Genomic DNA, 20,197 nt, shown 5'->3' with positions numbered 1-20,197 from the left:
GAAGACCCTTTTAGGGCAAAGTGAACATGTTTTCTGGTAGCTCACCAACCTAGAATAGTATTCTTGCCATACTGTGCTCCCCACAACAGGAGTCCACCTTGGGTACGCTTCCTTCTTGGATAGTGTGGAAACATACTCAGGTAGTCAATGTCACTACCCCCCCATGTGATAATGTTCAGACCTGACTGGTCAGGCCCAAGCAGTGACACATATGGGAGGTCCCATGCTCCCCTTCATACCGAGAAGCCCCATACTGTTAAAGCAATAGAGTGAGAGCTACATTGTCTCTTTAAGGACCCTAGCCCAAAGTTGACAACATAAGCGGTTTACCCAGATTAGGAAATTGTATTTATTTTTGGCCTATGTGTTATTTTACACAAACTACTCTTAAAAGCACTTTGCAATAAGATTTTTAGACAATAAGACATTTATGAATAAAGCAATGCGTGTCCTTTGTTAAAGGAAAAGTTTGCTTTTGGGAACATGTTACATGTTCCACCCATTTTTAAAAAGAGCTCTGCCCACACAGCCGATTCATTCATTCACAGAGTTCTATGAATGAATGAACTACAAGTACTGATATCCTTTGCTGCTGATGGCTTGTAGTTATCAACAAACTACCAAGGTGCTTGTGAGCGCTCTGTGTAGTTCTTTGAATCTTCCTGTCATTGTGTAACTGCTTGCCCGTATGAGGTACAAGACAGTTGCACATGCACTGACAGTCTGCAGAAGCCCTGCATTGCACCTGCAGTCTGCTGATCACAGGTGCAATACTTTACAGGCTCATAAAAATAAATACTTGCCAAAAATATGTACATTTATTTTTTTATTTTTTTTGAAAGGTGAACTTATCCTTTAACTTTATGGTAAAACTTGTGTGTCCTAGTTAAACAGTCTTTTTTTTGCTGTGTTCTGCAGAATTTGATATCCGCAGCAACTGGTGTGAATTTAACAACAGTGGATGACCCAGTGCAAAGGAAATTCTTACCTAGTTTTTTGCGTGGAATTGCGGAAGAAAATAAACTTGTTACGTCACCCAATTTTGTGGTGACACAAGCACTGGTTGCACTGCTTGCAGACAAAGGAGCTAAACTGCGACCCAATTACGACAAAGCAGAAATGGAGAAAAGAGGTAGGAGGACGTTTGTTAAAATTACGATTTTTTTTTTTTCTTTTTTTTTTTCCCTGTCTAGATGCCTTTCAGATGTATCAAATGTTGTCTTTACATGTTATATTTATTTCACCTGTTCTACTTTAGGTCCTTTGGAGCTGGCCAATGCTCTGGCCGCTTGCTGCCTTTCTTCCCGGCTGTCCTCCCAACATCGCCAATGGGCTGCTCAGCAGTTAGTACGTACGCTAGCTGCTCATGATAGGGACAATCAGACTGCACCACAGACTCTTGCAGATATGGCTGGAGACTTGCGGAAATGTTCTTTCACCAAACTGGAGGCTCATCAGAACAGGGTGAATTTTCATTTTTTTTAACAAAATCACATATTGGATGCTGTTTCTCTGGGATGTTGATTGTGAGGTATCTTGTTGATATTTTGGGGGGATTGTAAGTTGAGATTGCCATGAGAGAAGTGTGGGGGCTGCCATTGTTGGTCTCCTTTTCTAAAATGCTAGTTGATTGCCTATGTCTGGTTTTAGGTACTTCCAATTTGCAGACCCAGAACAAGGTTACTGTAAATGAGTGTCAGAAAGCATTAGCACTGCAGCCAGGAAACTAGCAATTTCAAAGGAGAGTTCAGTAATGGAGGTCTCCATTATTCTCTCATGAGTCTCTTTAAAGTTATTATAATGAAGTGTTTTATTCTGTCTAGTGTGTAGACTTCTTTTTTTTTTTTTTGCATGATTTTAACCATTTCAATGCCGTGCAATTTTACACCTTCCTGCCCAGACCATTTTTCAGGTTTCAGCGCTCTCACACTTTGAATGACAATTGCGCGGTCATACAACACTGTACCCAAACTAAAATTTTATCATTTTCTTCACACAACTAGAGCTTTCTTTTGGTGGTATTTAATCACCGCTGGGGTTTTTATTTTTTGCTAAATTAACAAAAAAAGACCAAAAAGTTTGGAAAAAAAAAACACATTTTTCTTTGTTTCTGCTATAAAAGTTTACAAATAAATAATTGTTCTTCATAAATTTAGGCCGAGATGTATTCTGCTACATGTCTTTGGTGAAAATAACCCAAATTAGGATGTATTATTTAGTTTGTAGGAAAGTTATAGAGTTCACAAACTATGGGATATATCTGAAAATTGATCAATCCTGAAGTACTGACGGCCAATCTAATTTCTTGAGGTCCAAGAATGTCAGAATAGTACAGATATCCCCAAATGACCCCTTTTTGCAGAGTAGACAGTCCGACGTACTTCATAAGAGGCATGGCGAGTTTTTTGAAGTTGTATTTTTTTGTCATAATTTTTCGGAAAATTAAAAAATTAAAAAAATTATTTTCACTTTTTTTTTTTTTACATATTGTCACCAGTGCAGTACAGCGTCATCATATAACTGGCATGACGGTGAACAGGGACACTGACTGGTGACAGTATGAAAAATATATATATATATATATATATATATATATATATATATTTATTTATTTTCATATTTTACTATGACCAAAGTAGTACAATGTTACCATAGTAACATTGTACTACTTTGGGGAAGTGATCAGTATTTTTTTTTTTTTTTACACAATTTGCTTATAGCAAAGAATTACTTTGCTATAAGCAAGCATTTACCTGAATGAAATCGATTCATTCAGCTTTTTTTTTCTTTCTTTTTTTTTTTTTTTTTTTTTTTTTTTTTTTTTTGTGCTTAGCTGTGATTTGGTCACAGCTAATCACATGACATGTGCATGTGATTAGCTGTGACCATTCACAGCTAGGCACTAGTATACAATGGATGGCATGAATGAAACCATCCATTGTATACAACTGTCATGTGACCTGCTGTGATTGGTCACAGCAGGTCACATGGTACCAGCAACGGGAGCAGGTACTCGGATCTGTCATCGGCCGTGTCGGAGGTGCACGGCCGGTGACAGATCGCACTGCTGCGCCGCTCTGCATTAGCGCAAACTGCGCATGTGCGGGAGCACGCCAAATGGCGTGCACCCGGAATGCAGGAACACTTTTGAAGCCGCCAAACGGCCATTGGCCGGGCGGCTAATGGTTAAGTGTAGTCAGTCACCATGGTACTCCACTTTCAATATAGTCTACAGCTGTCCATTTCCTAACATTACAAGGAATGCCTCCTGAATCAAGATACCTGTGTGGAAAGGTTCAGATGAAAGTTGCTGTTTGCTGCAATAAGACAGTAATGCCGCTCACAACGCAGCTGATTGGCTTCTGTTTCAATGCTACACAGCAAGTATACAACCTGGGATTCTGAGAATGGCAGCTTCTGTCTGAGCCTACTAAGAGATATTTTTTGGTGTTATTACACAATTGCCTTCAATTTATACAATATATAGGATCTACAGGAAATGATAAACAGTCAATTACAGTTAAATTATAAATATGTTGGCTTGAAAATGTTATGGAAATTGGATTTTGAACGATTTTTTTCCCGTTTTCAGGTGATCACCTCTGTGTGGAGCACTAAGAAACTGTTATTGGCCACTAGTGGAAGTGATGGGACCGTCAGAGTGTGGAATGTGTCTAGAAACCAGTATTCCCTCCAGCAGACATGCGTGTTCCAGAAACCGTGAGTAGCTTATGCTTCTGCAAAGGGTTTTTTATGCTCTGTCAAACATTTGACTGAGAAAGTTCAGTTTTTCCATTATAAATATTATCTGTAATTGTAATTGGAACAATTCTGAGAAAAGGAAACTTGGATTTATTTTATTGATTTTTTTTTTTTTTTTTTTTTTACTTTTTAACTCACAGAATGCAATACTCAACACCTGTTCCCGCAGTCACCAGATTATTCAGTATTGCCATTTGCTGGATAACCACATAGCATTGGTTCTGAATAAAGTGTTATCCTCACTTAGCACTTCCATGCTATAAAGTGGTCGTTAAGCTCAGGGTCTCCAAGACACATCCCTGGCCAAAAGTTTTGAGAATGACACAAATATTGATTTTCACAAAGTCTGCTGCTTCAGTGTTTTGAGATCTTTTTGTCAGATGTTACTATGGTATACTGAAGTATAATTACAAGCATTTATTAAGTGTCAAAGGCTTTTATTGCCAATTAGTTAAGAGTCAGTATTTGCAGTGTTGGCCCTTCTTTTTCAAGACCTTTGTGATTCGCCCTGGCATGCTGTCCACCAACTTCTGGGCCACATCCTGACTGATGGCAGCCCATTGTTGCATAATCAATGTTTGGAGTTTGTCAAAACTTGTGGGGTATTTTTTTGTTCACCCGCCTCTTGAGTCTTGACCACAAGTTCTCAGTAGGATTATGGTCTGGGGAGTTTCCTGGCCATGGATCCAAAATTTGGATGTTTTGTTCCCCATGCCACATTATCACTTTTGCCTTATGGCAAGGTGCTCCGTCATGCTGGAAAAGGCATTGTTTGTCACCAAACCTTTCTTGGATGGTGTGGAGAAGTTGCTCTCGGAGGATGTTTTTGTACCATTCTTTATTCGTGGCTGTGTTCTTAGACAAAATTGTGAGTGAGCCCACTGCCTTGTCTGAGAACCCCACACATAAATGGTCTCAAAATGCTTTACTGTTGGCATGACATATGATTGATGGTAGCGCTCACTTTTTTCTTCTCTGGACAAGGTTTTTTCCAGATGCCCCAAACAATTGGAAAGGGGATTCATCGGAGGAAGTTACTTTACTGCAGTCCAATCCCTGTACCTTTTGCAGAATATCAGTCTGTCCCTGATGTTTTTCCTGGAGAGAAGTGGCTTCTTTGCTGCCCTTCTTGACACCAGGCTATCCTCCAAAAGTATTTGCCTCATTGTGCTTGTAGATGCACTCACACCTGCCTACTGCCATTTCTGAGCAAGCTTTGCACTGATGGTGCCCTGATCCCACAGCTGAATCATATTTCGGAGATGGTCCTGACGGTTGCTGGACTTTCCTGGGTGCCCTGAAGCCTTCACAACAATTGAACCTCTCTCCTTGAAGTTCTTGATGATCCAATAAATTTAGGTGCAATCTTAGTAGCAGCAATATCCTTGCCTGTGAATCCATTTTTTTGTGTAAAGCAATGATGACCGCACATGTTACTTTGCAGGTAACCATGGTTAACAGGAGAAGAACAATGATTTCAAGCACCACCCTCCCTTTAAATCTTTCAGTCTGTTCTAACTCAATCAGCTTTTTCTTTGTCAACACTGACACCTATGTTAACGAGGCAATCACTGACATGATGTTAACTGGTCCTTTTCTGGTAGGGCTGAAATGCAGTGGAAAGGTTTTTTTTTGGGGGGGGGGATTAAGTTCATTTTCACGACAAAGAGGGACTTTGCAATTAATTGCAATTCATCTGATCACTCTTCATAACATTCTGAAGTATATGCAAATTGCCATCATAAAAACTGAGGCAGCAGACTTTGTGAAAATTAATATTTGTGTCATTCTCAATTTTTGGCCAGGGCTGTAGACATGAGTGATGATACAAAACCGCTAAAACGGTATTAAACCTTCAGCGTTCTTTAGCTTTACAGATTGAACACATTAAAATAAACATTTCTGAGTAAACTAGTTGTTATAAATCCTACCCAAGCATTTGCAGTTTACAGTTTTCACTGCTGTTGGCCCTGCTCTCTGTGCTGCTTACCTGAACTTCCAGTTTCTACAGGAAAGAGTTCACAGTAAACAGTGCAGTCTGTTAGCATGGAGAAGGAAGGGGGATGAAGGAGGTAGGAGCAGGGGCATGGCCTGCCATATAATACTACAGTGTATATGTGTGTTTCTGTTGATACACACAGTGTAGAGAGAGACAGCTCTAGTCCTTGCATGCAAGGGTGGCTCCATAGGATGCTGAAAGAAAAAGGAACCAACAGGAAACCTGGGTCAGCGGTCATTGCACCAGCTTAACCTTTTCACGCCGAGCATATGCAAATATGCGGCCTCTGAGCGGCTGGGCCTTGATGCCAAGTGGCTGCATATTTGCGTACCATTTGTAAACAAATGTGCTGAGAGCGCGCACCCTGCATACTCCCAGCACACGTGTCAGTGTCCCATGGAAAGGTCCCGATCTTTTCTTGCGATCGGGACCTTTCTGATCATATGACAGCCAATCGTGGTCACATAACTCTAAACCCCGCCTCACCTCCCAGCATCAGAAACCTCTTAAAGGCCCAGGAGGTACCGGCGCGTAGGGGTTAAACAAGAAAATGGGCAAGGATTAAAAGATAAAGAAACTGCATACCCAGTAAATGAATAAAGTTCAACTTTGCCAAAAAGCACACTGTGCTGTCCAATATTATAAGAATTAAGCAGCTGTTGGGGCCAGCGCCCTCTACTGTCAGTGCAACAGGAGGGAGCATTGTCCTGTTCTGGGACAAGTGCAGTATGTACTCCTGTCGCAGCTGCTAAGCTCATCCTAGGCGACGAGATCGTACACACTGCTGGTGCCAAAAGCTCACAAATAACTCAGGATGGAGTTCACAAGCTCTAGAGGATTTTAAGCTTCTTTTAGTAGTTTCGTACTACTTTCTTTAAACTGAAAGAAAGCTCTGGCTGGAAGATAGTGTGACGGAACGCGGCCTCAGACCGCAGCTCTTCTCACAAACTCGTGACCGAAGGACCAGCCGATCTCGCACCGCGCTGTCACTTGCGTAACAGTGCCAGTCCCAGCTGCACCCTGCACAAAGATTTTCCAGCTTGCAGGAGTAAAATCTATGTGCCAGCAGCCTGAAAGCGATTGTTACTGGGTCAGGTTAATTATGAGAAATAAAAGAAAGGAGTTCAGAAGGCAGAATACTTGCAAAAATCCTTGGTTTGAGTCCAATTGTCCGGACAAAAGGTTGCCTTGGCTCTCACATCTCTTAGATGGTTCCTGATCGATGTTCAAGGAGAGCTCATTTTTTCTCCAGGCTGTCAGTCTTTTTCGATCATCTCAAAGGGGTGTCTCCTGAGAACAAATGACCAATCATCCAGTTTGGGGATGGGTGTTAGGCGCTAACCAAGGTTATAACCAAATCCCTTACAATTTCGTACTACGGTCAATAACCTTCAATAGGTACATGTAGCATCCTAGCAACCGGCAGATTAATATTTAGAATTATATTCCAAACGCAAAGATACCAAACATAGCATATCCTTGTCACTCCGGATAAAAGAATGCTTTCTTCTCTCTTGTTGGTACTAATATAGTCATGTAAGTCTTGTATATTAATATGACCTATCCATATATATACTTCATATTAATGTGCCCAGTTCCTGCTGATGTTTATGAATTTGTATGAAAAATGACTCGTGGATTGTACGTTTTATGGCATCCTCTAGCTCTAATGGCCTTAACAGCTCATGACTGACTGAGCTATTGTTTTACAATCGGGCAGAGGAAAGTGGTTTTTCAAAGAAGACCCCTTGAACCAGACTAATTAGTGGTTTACAGCCATGGAGCTCATCTAGCTGTGTTTTACTTAGGATAAGAGGTCTTGTTGACCTCCGTTCACTTACAACCTCACATTCCACTCAAAAGGGAGGAGGGAGGAGGGAGGACAGGAGGGAACATGGTTGAGACCTAACAAGATGGCTGTCATGTACAGCATCCATGTCTCTAGTGCACACAATCGTCACAGGTAGGTTTAGCATACTATGCTGCTATACCCATATGCAACAGCATAGTGTGCTGACACTTAACATGAGCTGCTGAAATTGAATAAAAAAGCTACATATTTAATCGCTTAAATATAGACTTGAGCGATAATATACAAACACTAGTGTATACTTCAGTTAGCAATAAGGCTTAAAGTAGTTCTAAAGGCTGAAAGTATTTTACCTTCATGCATTTTGTGCATGAAGGTAAAAAACTTTCACTGTGCAGCTCCCCTCTAATACTTACCTGATCTCAATGCAACAAGGTGCACAAGAGCAGCAGCTTTCCTGGGGCTCTCCACCCTCATTGGCTAAGACACAGCAGCAGGAGCCTCATTGCTGCTGTCAATCACAACCAGTTAGGAGGGAGCAGGGGGGCGGGGCCGAGCCATCTCTTTGTGTCTTCTAGACACACAGAGGTGGCTTGGGAGTGAGCATGCACAAGTGCCCCCAGAGAAAGCAGCTTGCTCTGGTGGCATTCAGCAGTGGGGAGGAGCCAGGATTTCCGGAGAGACCCAAGAAGCGGAGGATCACGGCTGCTCTGTACAAAAACCATTGCATGGAGCATGTAAGTATGACATGTTTGTTGTTTTTAAAACAAAACATCTGAACCTCTATTATCACTTAAGTATTGATAGCACAAACTTCACTTGTATACTTCAATTGGAAATGAATGTTTTGCCCCTATAACCTAGTCATTTTTGCATTTAAAGTGTTACTAAACCCAGGACCCCGTATTCACTATATCTGGACAGTTCTGATTGGCCCTGTGCTGATTACGTGCACTCTCCCAAAAAAAAAAAAAACCTCTGCCTCCACACGGTATGTCTTATCAGGAGATAAGAGGGGGACACTGGAAGAAGGGGAGGATCAGAGGGGGGACACTAGAAGGTGAGGATCAGAGAAGTCAGGATCAAACTGCGTTTTACACAATGCAGATGATTAACCCCACATTGAGTTTAACAAGCATGCTTTACTGCATATACGGACTGTTTTTACTGTTGTGGGTTTAGTAACACTTTAAGTTAAAACCTTTACTGCAAACATGACAAATAGTATCATCTTTGTTACTATCGGTATAGGTAACACCTCCATTTCCACAAAGCTTGTGAAGTTAGAGGGAGTATAAATTTAAGAGCAGTGATGTGGCAGGTGATAAGTAAAAGTATCCAGGGTTGGCAGATGAATGCACAATGCAGGAGCAACATGCTGTCTAAAACTGTTTTTTATTTTAGGGTCTGGTTTGTATCCAGCTTTCCCAGCAATATAAGGGAATACCATAAACATGATTTTTTTCTCTTTTTTAGAGAGGGAACCCCAGATGAACCTGACCCATCCTTGTCTCCTGTGTGTTGGAGTGTTAGTGGGCGTTATCTGGCCGGAGCCCTGGAAAAGACGATCAACATCTGGCAAGTCAATGGTATCAGTTTGGCCATCCATCTTCTATTTATCCATCTTATATTTTGTGTCTGTTTATTAAACTGTAGGTTGATTCTGAAGGATGTTCTCTTGTATTTTAGACTAGACACTTCCTTTTTATGCTGTTATTATAATATAGTGTATAACCTTTTTCATCAGGTGGAAAAGGACTTGTGGACATTCAGCCTCACTGGGTCTCCTGCATTGTGTGGCCTGAGCAGAGTCCTGCAGAGGGATGGGCTAGTGACCAGCCAGAGTCTTTGTTGGTGGGTCGTGTGGATGGATCTTTGGGCCTAATTGAAGTGACAGATGCCATCAGCATGCGCCGTGTGGAACTGGAGCACTGTTACAGAAAAGAAGGTATGTAAAAGTTGGTGATTCCGGTCACAGTATGTACATGAAAACTGCACAAAATAGAATATTAACAGAACTTGGAACTCTTGGTCGAGTATTGGGCCTCATGCACACAGGGCGTTTTTGCAGCCACTTTTAGGGGCGTCAAGCTTTTTTTTTTTTTTTTTTTTTTTTCTTCTTGTTTTTACTTCTTCCAAATGATCCTTTAAGCTCTCCTATGTGTCCATGCACACATAGACTTTTATAAGCTTTTAGTTGCAGTAGTCTTTAGCAGCAGGAAAAAAATCCAGGGCCAGTGCATCCAGGCGCAGCAGCGTTTTGGCAGAAGAAATGCTTGACACGTCTAAATGCTAGGTGCATTTAGCGCTTGAGCGTTAATTCATTTCAATGGTGAGAATAAATGATCATTCTGGCCAATGAATTGAATTAACGCCGAAGTGCTTGACACTTGTAAATGCACCTAAACGCTTGTTAAATCGTTAGATAACTTTTACAAGCGTCAGGCATTTTTTTCTGCAAAAAACGCTGCTGCCAGGAGGACCGCTTTTAGGAGAGTTTTTTTTTTTTTAACGTCTTGTGTGCATACGGCCTTAGGAGAGACGCACAGCTTTTAAAATCCACCAAACTATATTTAAGATCTTTTTACAACACATCTTTTACACTTTTCACTATTTTGTGGTCCTTTTTAAGTTACTCCTTTTATTTAGTGTTTGGTATGTCATCATAAGGGCTTATGCTGGCAGGTGTGATATTCTTGCACTTGAAACGCGCTTTAAATGCAGATCAGAAAAACATCCCATTGACTGTAACTGAGCATTACACATGGGAGCTTGGAGGCTGTGTTTGACCTGCTTTTTTTGCACTGCATTTCTTTGGGCACAGCAAGCCAGCATGTCCTATTAAGGTGTGTTTGAACTACAGGCAAAGCAGGACAAATACTGTGTTTTTAATTCTAATGCTGCTGCATGCATTCAAGTGGAAAACACAGCATTTGACTAGAATGTCTGTTGATATGGATCCTAAAAGGCTTGAATGTTGTGAACAAACCCTATACATCAGTTACGGATTTTGTGCATAATTTCTGCTGTGTAGTGTGAACATTGCAGGGAATATTTCTAAAAGAGTAAATTGGACACTTACCAAATGTTCACTGCAGATTAATCCTTTTTTTTTTTTTCTCAATAGTTTTTATTGAAAAAATAGCGGTATTTATACAATCTCGTAAATACCGTATTTTTCGCTCCATAAGACGCACTTTTTTCCCCCCAAAAAAGGGGGGGAAATGTCAGTGTGTCTTATGGAGTGAATATGGAGCGGCCGGTCTGGTATTTCCACTGCCGCCGTATCAGAATACCAGACCGGCCGCTCAGCTCTTCTCTGCAGCAGAACCTTACCTGTTCCTCGGTCCAGTGCTGCGCAGTCTTCCCACACCGGCTTCTTTAGTGTGGGCTCTCGGCTGTGACAGCCGGGTGCCCAGTGCTCATGCGCGAAAAGCGCTGCACTTTGTGAATGGTACGGCGTCTTCTGGGACACATGACAGGTCCCAGAAGACGCCGGACCAATCACAAAGCGTAGCGCTTCTCTCGCATGCGCACTGGGCACCCGGCTGTTAGTCGGGTTCCCACACTAAAGGGAGGACAACTCCGCGGAAGTGGGAGCGGGTACCTGTCAAATTCAGGTACCCACTCCCCCCTCCCTCCCCAAAGGTCAGCAGTCTCTTAGTCATCCCCTGTACTGTCTGCAGTCTCTGGTCATCCCCTGTACTGTCTGCAGTCTCTGATCATCCCCTGCACTGTTCACAGTCTCTGGTCATCTCCTGCACTGTCCGCAGTCTCTGGTCATTTCCTGCACCATGTCCGCAGTCTCTGGTCATCCCCTGCACTGTCCACAGTCTCTGGTCATTTCCTGCACCATGTCCGCAGTCTCTGTTCATCTCCTGTACCGTGTCCGCAGTCTCCGGTCACCTCCTGTACTGTGTCCGTAGTCTCTGGTCATCTCCTGTACTATGTCTGCAGTCTCTGGTCATCTCCTGTACTGTGTCCGCAGTCTCCGGTCATCTCCTGTACTGTGTCCGCAGTCTCCGGTCATCTCCTGTACTGTGTCTGCAGTCTCTGGTCATCTCCTGTACTATGTCTGCAGTCTCTGGTCATCTCTTGTACTGTGTCTGCAGTCTCTTGTCATCTCCTGTACTGTGTCTGCAGTCTCTGGTCATCTCCTGTACTATGTCTGCAGTCCATTGGTTCAGAATATTTTTTTTCTTGTTTCCGCCTCTAAAACCTAGGTGTGTCTTATGGTCAGGTGTGTCTTATGGAGCAAAAAATACGGTATAGTGCAGCAGCAGCTATATATAAATTTCCAAAAAAAAAGTGCAGATGAATCCTAATGGTAAATGAGTTTTAATAAACAGTGAATGATTCATCACTAGTGAATCTTTCATGAATCTCAAATTCACTGCTTTATAAATATGCCTCTAAGACATTATCTTTATGATTCAATTCTCTTATCAACATAGCTATGATGATCAGTACTAATAGAATATTGTGTGTGTGTTTTTATTATTTTTTATTTATTTTTGACAGTGGCTGTTACCTGCATTACTTGGTTTAGTGAAGACCGTCCCTTTGCTGTTGGTTTTGCTGATGGAAAGTTACTAATTGGACACAAAGAGCCAGAAGAGAAAGGAGGGATGGTTCTCATTGACGCACACAAGGTAAGATGTGCACTGTTGTCACTTGGTAGTATTAAACCCAAAAGCAAACATTGATTACATTGCAGCTTAGCAATTCTTGGATGTGATGGCTGCATTAGTTTTCATTTTTAGGCTTTCTTTCCCTTATTTTCACCTGGTGATCTTGCCAGTAAGTCTGTTGTATTTCAAAAGAACAAGCTCTCTTGCAGATGTAGCAGTTGGAGGGATAAGACAAACCATTTACCACTGACTGGTGTGCTTTTACAATGATCATCTTTTATTTATTTATGTAAATCCTTTATCCCAAAAGGAAAAAAAAAAGTTTCTGTAACCACTTATAAAGTGTGAGCTGGAGTTCTGCTTCAATTTGTTAGTGTGTCTAAATCTGCTAGTATGTCTACCCCCTCCCAGATTAGGAATTCTGCTGTCCAAAGGTGTGCCCTGTTCTCTTTTATCCAGAGTGGGGGCACTCTAATAATGTGTTACTGGCCAAATCACCAGGTGAATACAGGGGAAAAAGCCTAAAAATATATTATTGGTTTTTGGTGTAATACCCCTTTAAGGTGGCCTTACACTGTACGAATTTCTGAAATGTGCTCAGTGGTTGGCCCTGTCAGCCACTTTCTGTTCGACATCCCTCAACTGAAAAATTAAAGGAGCCAGGTGGAAAATTGTCGGCCAAAAGGTGACTTCATCCAATGAGATACAATTGCTGTTCAGGCATTGTAACAGCTGGCTACAGCAGGAGATTTCTCCATACAGCAATAGAGAAGCCTGCTAAAGTTTTTTGGGATTAACAAAAAAAGAACTATTTGAATATGGCCAGCCTAAGATTTATTTTTCTAATTAATCTGTCCTTTTTAGTTTACATGTAGAGGCTTTAATAATTACAAAGGTTTATATGTGCCATGACACCACCTATGCAATGAATTGAATTCTTGTTTTATAGGAGATGTTTGTAAGTGTAAAGTGGGATCCAGCAGGTGAACTGCTACTTACCTGTGCCAAAGAGGACGCTGTTAAGATATGGGGAAACACAGGTGGCAGCTGGAAAACCCTCTACAGCCTCCCACACCCATCATATGTCAACACAGTAGCCTGGTGTGCTTTGCCTGGGAAAGCTGACAGCCCACAGCTCATGCTTGGAACGTGAGTGTCTTTTGCAATGCTTATTCACTTTTACATGCATAACTAGTATTGATCCCATGAGCCTTTCGCTGACTCCATATTTAAATGGCTGACTCTTGCATTTGTCAGTGGTCTTTTTTTTTTTTTTTTTTTTTTTTTTTTAAGTGTATTCAAATTATGTTTGCATGGTCTTACTGCTGGCCTTATGTAAGCTAAATATTACATAGAGCTGTCAGGGCTACTATAGGGTTTCCATAGAAACGAATGGAGCTAGTGATGTGCTTGTGTCAGTGCAGCTGGGAAGATTCTGGTGACAGCATCTTATAGGTATAGTATAAGCTATGCTCTGAGTTAAAGAGGGAGCGTAGAAATGGATAGGTGCACTTATTCTTCACTGGTGGAATCAATTTGCTTGTAAATTAAAAATGATATTTTTTTTCTTTTAATTTTAGCTGGATGTTTTTAGGCCTTACACAGTGATGTCTGCCCTTCTGACTATATACTACCTTGCAGACACTAGCTATTTGATTTAAAGACCGCAGAAATCAATCTCTCTCTCTCTCTCTCTCTCTCTCTCTCTCTCTCCCTCTCTCCCTCTCTCCCTCTCTCCCTCTCTCCCTCACCCTCTCTCCCTCACCCTCTCCCTCTCTCTCTCTCTCTCTCTCTCTCTCTCTCCCTCTCTCCCTCTCTCCCTCTCTCCCTCTCTCCCTCTCTCCCTCTCTCCCTCTCTCCCTCTCTCTCTCTCTCTCCCTCCCTCCCTCCCAGATTGTAAGCTCGTAAGAGTAGGGCCCTCTTACCCCTCGTATGTTGTTTGTTGTTGTTGTACTGTGCCATGTATTGTCCCCCCTATTGTACAGCGCTGAGCAAACCCTTTGGCGCTATATAAACTCGTAGTAATAATATATATATATATATACACCGTATTTTCCGGCGTATAAGACGACTTTTTGACCCTTGACAATCTTCTCAAAAGTCGGGGGTCGTCTTATACGCCGGTATACTTCAGGGTGGCACTTTTTAGGGGGGCGGCGCAGTGCCGCCGCCATCCCCCCTTCCAACGGAAGGGACACTAAGTACAGGAGTGGGCAGAGGGTTGCTGTCTCTTACCTGGCTCCCACGACGATCCAGTCCAGGAAGCGCTGCTCCTTCAGTCACTCCAGCCACTCCCTCACTCCTGCCACTCGGCTCCGCCTCCTCACCGGTGATTGGCCGCCAGAACTCAGGAAAAGGCACACAGGTGGCCAATCACGGGCGAGGAGGCGGAGCCGAGCGGATCCGCGAAAATCGAGTGAGGGAGAAGCCAATATGTGTGTGTGCAGAGGTGCTGCTGCAACCACATATGCTGGCTGCAGCAGTACCATACTGGAACAGTAGTCAGCAAGTGTCATTGGTGTCAGTGGAAGGAATAGTGCCCCATCATTGGTGTCACTGATACTAATGATGGGGCATTATTCCACCCACTGACACCAATGATGGGACACTATTCCTCCCACTGACACCAATGATGGGGCACTATTCCTCCCACTGACACCAATGGTGGGGCACTATTCCTCCTACTGACACCAATGATGGGGCACTATTCCTCCTACTGACACCAATGATGGGGCACTATTCCTCCTACTAACACCAATGATGGGGCACTATTCTTCCCCTCACTGACACCAACAATGGGGCACTATTCCTCTCCCCACTGACGGGGTACTATTCCTCCCATTGACACCAATGATGGGGCACAATTCCTCCCACTGACACCAATGATGGGGCACTATTCCTCCCACTGACACCAATGATGGGGCACTATTCCTCCCACTGACACCAATGATGGGGCGCTATTCCTCCCACTGACACCAATGATGGGGCGCTATTCCTCCCACTGACACCAATGATGGGACACGATTCCTCCCACTGACACCAATGATGGGACATGATTCCTCCCACTGACACCAATGATGGGGCGCTATTCCTCCCACTGACATCAATGATGGGGCACAATTCTTCGCTCTGACACCAATGATGGGGCACTATTCCTCCCACTGACACCAATGATGGGGCACTATTCCTCCCACTGACACCAATGATGGGACACTATTCCTCCCACTGATGTCCCATCATTGGTGTCAATGGGAAGAAAAGTGCCTCATCATTGGTGTCAGTGGGAGGAATAGTGTCCCATCATTGGTGTCAGAGTGAGGAAGCGTGCCCCATCAATGGAATACCATACCATATTGAAATCAAATCTGATGTTTTTTAATTTTTATTTGGTGTGCGTTGGAAGAGGGGTAGTCTTATACGGCGAGTATAGCCCAAATCCTATATTTTAACAGGAAAAGTAGGGGGTCGTCTTATACGCCGGAAAATACGGTGTATATATAGTAATTACTAATAATAATTACAAAGGTTTATATGTGCCATGACACCACCTATGCAATAAATTGAATTCTTGTTTTATAGGAGATGTTTGAAAAAAAAAAAAAAAATATATATATATATATATATATGGGTTTCTTTTGAATTGACACCTTGAATGCACTTTGAACAAAAAAACAAACAAAAAAAAAAACAGAGTACAAATGCTGATTAGGGGACAACCTGAACAAATGGTGAAGTTTGGCAATAATAGAAACTTAAAGAAGAGTTCCTATATATTTTCATGTATAGACCTAATTAATAATCAGAATAAAGTGGTAATGCACAAAATGTAATACCTTCTATAATTTTATATTTATATATATATATATATATATATATATATATATATATATATATATATATACATATACATATACATTTTTAGTTATGTTTTTTATATATTGTTTTCGATTCCAGGGGTTGTCAGAATGGTTTGGTGTGTGTATGGACAGTTCCACAAGCCTCTCTAGAAACAGTTCAGTCCAAATCAACATCACAAGAAGGATGGAGGGAACACTCATCTTGCAAGGTAAGTGATCACACTTCTAGATAGCCCTTATGTAGAATAGTCCATTTTCTAAGTCCATTTTCTAAGCAATAGACATTCACACCAGTGACTTAGTGTGAATTGTAGCAGCAGGAATCCTCTGACTCCTGTGTCAGCTGTAAGCAAATTATTTTTTTTTTATGCCTTCTGATTGCCATTATTGCTAAGAAGCCATGCTCTAAAGTCATTTAATTCTGTATATATCATATGGCTGAGGTTAAAGCCCAACTCCAGGCAGCTAAAAAAAAAAAAAATATATCCCTTGCAGTGGGGCTATGCCTGCACTGCATGGGTTAAATGCTCATTTTGGTCTAGAAGAGCAAACAAAAAAAAAAGAGATTTACTTATTATTCAATCCTTCCCTTCTCCCTGCAGCTAGACCAGTCCCTGCAGCTTCTTCCCCATGCTCCAGTGGTCTGAGGGCATGATCAGTGTTAATTTTGACATCAAATTTCGATTTAGTTTTAGTTCCAGTCCACACTATAGAAACGCAGTCCAGGTATGTTCCAGATGCGTTTTTGCATGCACATTTTTGGCGCTTTCCAGTGCAGTTTTTTTTTTATGCATTCCAGTACATTTTTTCCTCTTTTTCTTCAATTGAAATAGGGACATGTGTGTTTCGGTGCATTCCAGTGCGTTTTTTGATGCATTTTACCGCATTCCAGTACAGTTCTGTGCAGAAAAAATGCAGCAACTGAAACACATGTAGTGTGAACTGGCCCATAGTCATAGTCTTTTGACTAAAATGCTGGTTTAGTTTTAATCGCATTTTAGTCATTTGAATTGTTATAGTTTTAGTCGTATTTTAGTCGAATGAAATCCCTAGTACATTTTAGTTGACTGAAATCTTCTACCTTTCAGTCGACTAGAATCTCCAGTATATTTTGGTCGACTAAAATCGAATGGTTTAGTTAAACTGTAATGCATTATTTAAGCATTTCCCTAGAAATGCCAAACTCATTATATACTACTGGAGTAAAAATCTAATAACTTATTTATGGTATTACGTTTTGAACAAGCACTACAGACACAGATTTGGCCATTTTCATATATATAACGTCTTTGTTTATGAAACGTGGTTTTATTTATAAACAAAAATATTGCTTTTTGACAAACAGAATACAAATTTAAAATATAAAAAAAAACAAAAAAAAACCTGTAAACTCTTTGTTGGCTGTAATGCCATTGTACGTATTACCTGAATATATTACCTCCCCCTACTCCTCGACCTCTCCGTGGCTTTCGACACAGTCGACCACCCCCTCCTCCTCAAAAAACTACACTCTCTTGGCCTCAGAGACTCCGCTCTCTCCTGGCTGTCTTCCTATCTATCAAAGCGCTCCTTCAGTGTTACCTATAACGCTGACACCTCCCCCTCACTCACCCTCTGTTGGGTTCCCTCAAGGCTCTGTCCTGGGGCCCCTTCTCTTCTCCATCTACACCTCCTCCCTTGGCCAACTGATACACTCTCACAGCTTCAACTACCATCTCTATGCCGAAGACACTCAAATCTATCTCTCTACCCCTCACCTCACCCCTTCAGTCTCCGCCCGAATCACTAGCCTACTGAACGACGTATCGGATTGGATGTCACTCCACTTCCTCAAACTGAACCTTTCCAAAACCGAGCTCCTAGTTTTCCCCCCAGCCCGCGCCCCCCCTCCTGACTTCTTCATCACGACCAACAATGCCACCATCAGTCCCACCCCACAAGCCAGAGTACTTGGTGTCATCCAAGACTCCAATCTGTCCTTCCAGCCCCAGGTTCAATCGCTGACAAACTCATGTAGACTCCATCTCCGCAACATCTCCAAAATTTGTCCGTTCCTAACCCCGGAAACCACTAAGCCACTCATTCACTCCCTTATCATATCACGACTTGACTACTGTAACTCCCTCTTCACCGGCCTACCTCACCACAGGCTATCCCCGCTTCAGTCTATCCTGAATACTGCGGCCAGACTCATCCACCTTACTAACCGCTCCGTGTCCGCCACCCCCCTCTGCCAATCCCTCCACTGGCTTCCGATTGCCCAACGGATAAAATTCAAAATGCTAACACTGACATACAAAGCTGTCCATAACACTGCCCCAAACTACATCACCAACCTGATATCCAAATACCACCCTAAACGTACTCTCCGCTCCTCACAAGACCTCCTTCTCTCTAGTTCCCTGGTCTTCTCCTCCCAACCCCGTCTCCAGGACTTCTCTAGGGCTTCCTCCATCCTCTGGAACTCCCTACCCCAATCCATCAGACTATAACCTACTCTCCTCTCCTTTAGGCGCACCCTGAAAACCCACCTCTTCAGGGAAGCCTACCCCGCCCTCAGCTAATTGCCGATCACCTCCTACCACTCCATCCCCCACAGCTATTCCTCCCGTACCACTATCCCCTCCCTCCTAGATTGTAAGCTCCAAGGAGCAGGGCCCTCAAACCCCTCGTGTATCGCGTTGTATTGTTATTGTACCGTCTCGTGTATTGTCTCCCATTGTAATGTACAGCGCTGAGCGAACTGTTGGCGCTATACAAATACTGTATAATAATAATTACCAACATTAAATATTAAGGAAATAAAGTAAGAAGAGCCTTTTTCCTATTTTTCTTTTTTTTCCTTTTAGCAGCTTAGTAGATGCCGCCTACTTATTCTTATGTTGTAGTGCAGTGTTAATTTTAACCTCAAATTCGATTTAGTTTTAGTCATAGTCTTTTTACTAAAATGCCATTTTAGTTTTAGTCGCATTTTATTCATATGAATTGTTTAGTTTTAAGTCGTTTTTTTAGTCAACTAAAATAGTGTTAATTTAGTTGATGAAAATATTTTCGTTGACAAAATTAACACTGGTCCTGATGTCACAAGGTCAAAGCAGGATCCGTAGCCCTGCATTAGGCGTGATAATGCTGAGGGTCAGTACACCACCTGAGCGTAGGGGTGCGCCGTCTGCTGGGGGAATAGGGAGGATCGAATCAGGTAACTAAAACTGTTTCTCCTCTCCTGAGCTATTAACCATTTCACTATGAGTGCAGCCCCCCCTGCAAGGGATCAATTTGAATTTTCTTTAATGTCTATATGGGATTTTCCAGACCATGTTGGCTGGCCACTCTCTGCAAAAACATGCAAAATGCTGTTGTGGTGTCAGCAACTTCGCCATCACTGCTTATCTCCTTCCCCCTCCGCTCTCTATTCACACGAACCAAAAAATTTGACTGAGCTGATTGTCACTGTTCATAGAACACATGGGCTTCACAGCCTCAACTGAAGGGGATCTGATAATGTCTGCCTGGCCAAATTCTCTCCTGTGTATGTGGGCACTCTTACCATTTTAGTGTCTTTTTTTTTTTTTTTGTACATTGCTTTGCAGCTTGATTAGTGTATGTCTCCTAAAATCTGCATTTTTTTAGCAGAGGAGCCAACAGAATGTTATCTGTGTTGTAGAGTTTTCTGCAAATCTGTGATTTCAGCCTTATTCTTTTCTATTATATTCCAGGAGTTTAAGAAACCAGAGGATGCCCGATGTGTGTATAAGTTACGGGGGCACATAACACCTGTACGAACAGTAGCTTTCAGCCCTGATGGCCTAGCTCTTGTGTCTGGTGGACTTGGTGGTTTAATGAATATTTGGTCTTTAAGGGTGAGAACATATGTTTTAATATCTGAAACCAATGGCTCGCTCATTCACATTGTATACTGTGCATTTGGAACATGCCATTTCTGAAATCTTTGCAGCTCACTTTTACTATGTGCACTACTTGATGTGTTAATAATGTCCTTTTTACTTCCTCTTTGGTTTAGGATGGCTGTGTCTTGCAGTCTGTCGTTACTGGTTCTGGAGCTGTTACTACCACCGTTTGGATTCCTGATGTTGGAGTTGCTGCTTGTTCAAACCGCTCAAAGGTAACCTGTTTCTCT

The 20,197-nt window shown here is 42.2% G+C and overlaps 1 protein-coding gene across 7 annotated transcripts in view; it reads left to right on the top strand.

The window, feature by feature from the left end:
• HERC1 (HECT and RLD domain containing E3 ubiquitin protein ligase family member 1) overlaps window positions 1–20,197 on the top strand; it is a 199,974-nt gene that overhangs the window by 148,351 nt on the left and 31,426 nt on the right. For all 7 annotated transcript variants that reach the window (XM_089671440.1, XM_089671442.1, XM_089671445.1 and 4 more), the window contains 10 exons: window positions 919–1,132; window positions 1,259–1,464; window positions 3,593–3,720; window positions 9,048–9,160; window positions 9,319–9,519; window positions 12,093–12,223; window positions 13,152–13,351; window positions 16,157–16,268; window positions 19,776–19,919; window positions 20,081–20,182. In XM_089671440.1, the coding sequence (XP_089527566.1) occupies window positions 919–1,132; window positions 1,259–1,464; window positions 3,593–3,720; window positions 9,048–9,160; window positions 9,319–9,519; window positions 12,093–12,223; window positions 13,152–13,351; window positions 16,157–16,268; window positions 19,776–19,919; window positions 20,081–20,182 (1,551 nt within the window). The remainder of the gene's footprint in view (window positions 1–918; window positions 1,133–1,258; window positions 1,465–3,592; window positions 3,721–9,047; window positions 9,161–9,318; window positions 9,520–12,092; window positions 12,224–13,151; window positions 13,352–16,156; window positions 16,269–19,775; window positions 19,920–20,080; window positions 20,183–20,197) is intronic.

This window comes from Staurois parvus, unplaced genomic scaffold (genome assembly GCF_062004578.1).
Source record: "Staurois parvus isolate SC_StPar_1 unplaced genomic scaffold, SC_StPar_1.0 ptg000105l, whole genome shotgun sequence".
Classification (NCBI taxonomy): Eukaryota; Metazoa; Chordata; class Amphibia; order Anura; family Ranidae; genus Staurois; species Staurois parvus.
Note: the sequence above shows the minus strand (reverse complement) of the source record. Positions and strands in the feature narration are given on the sequence as shown.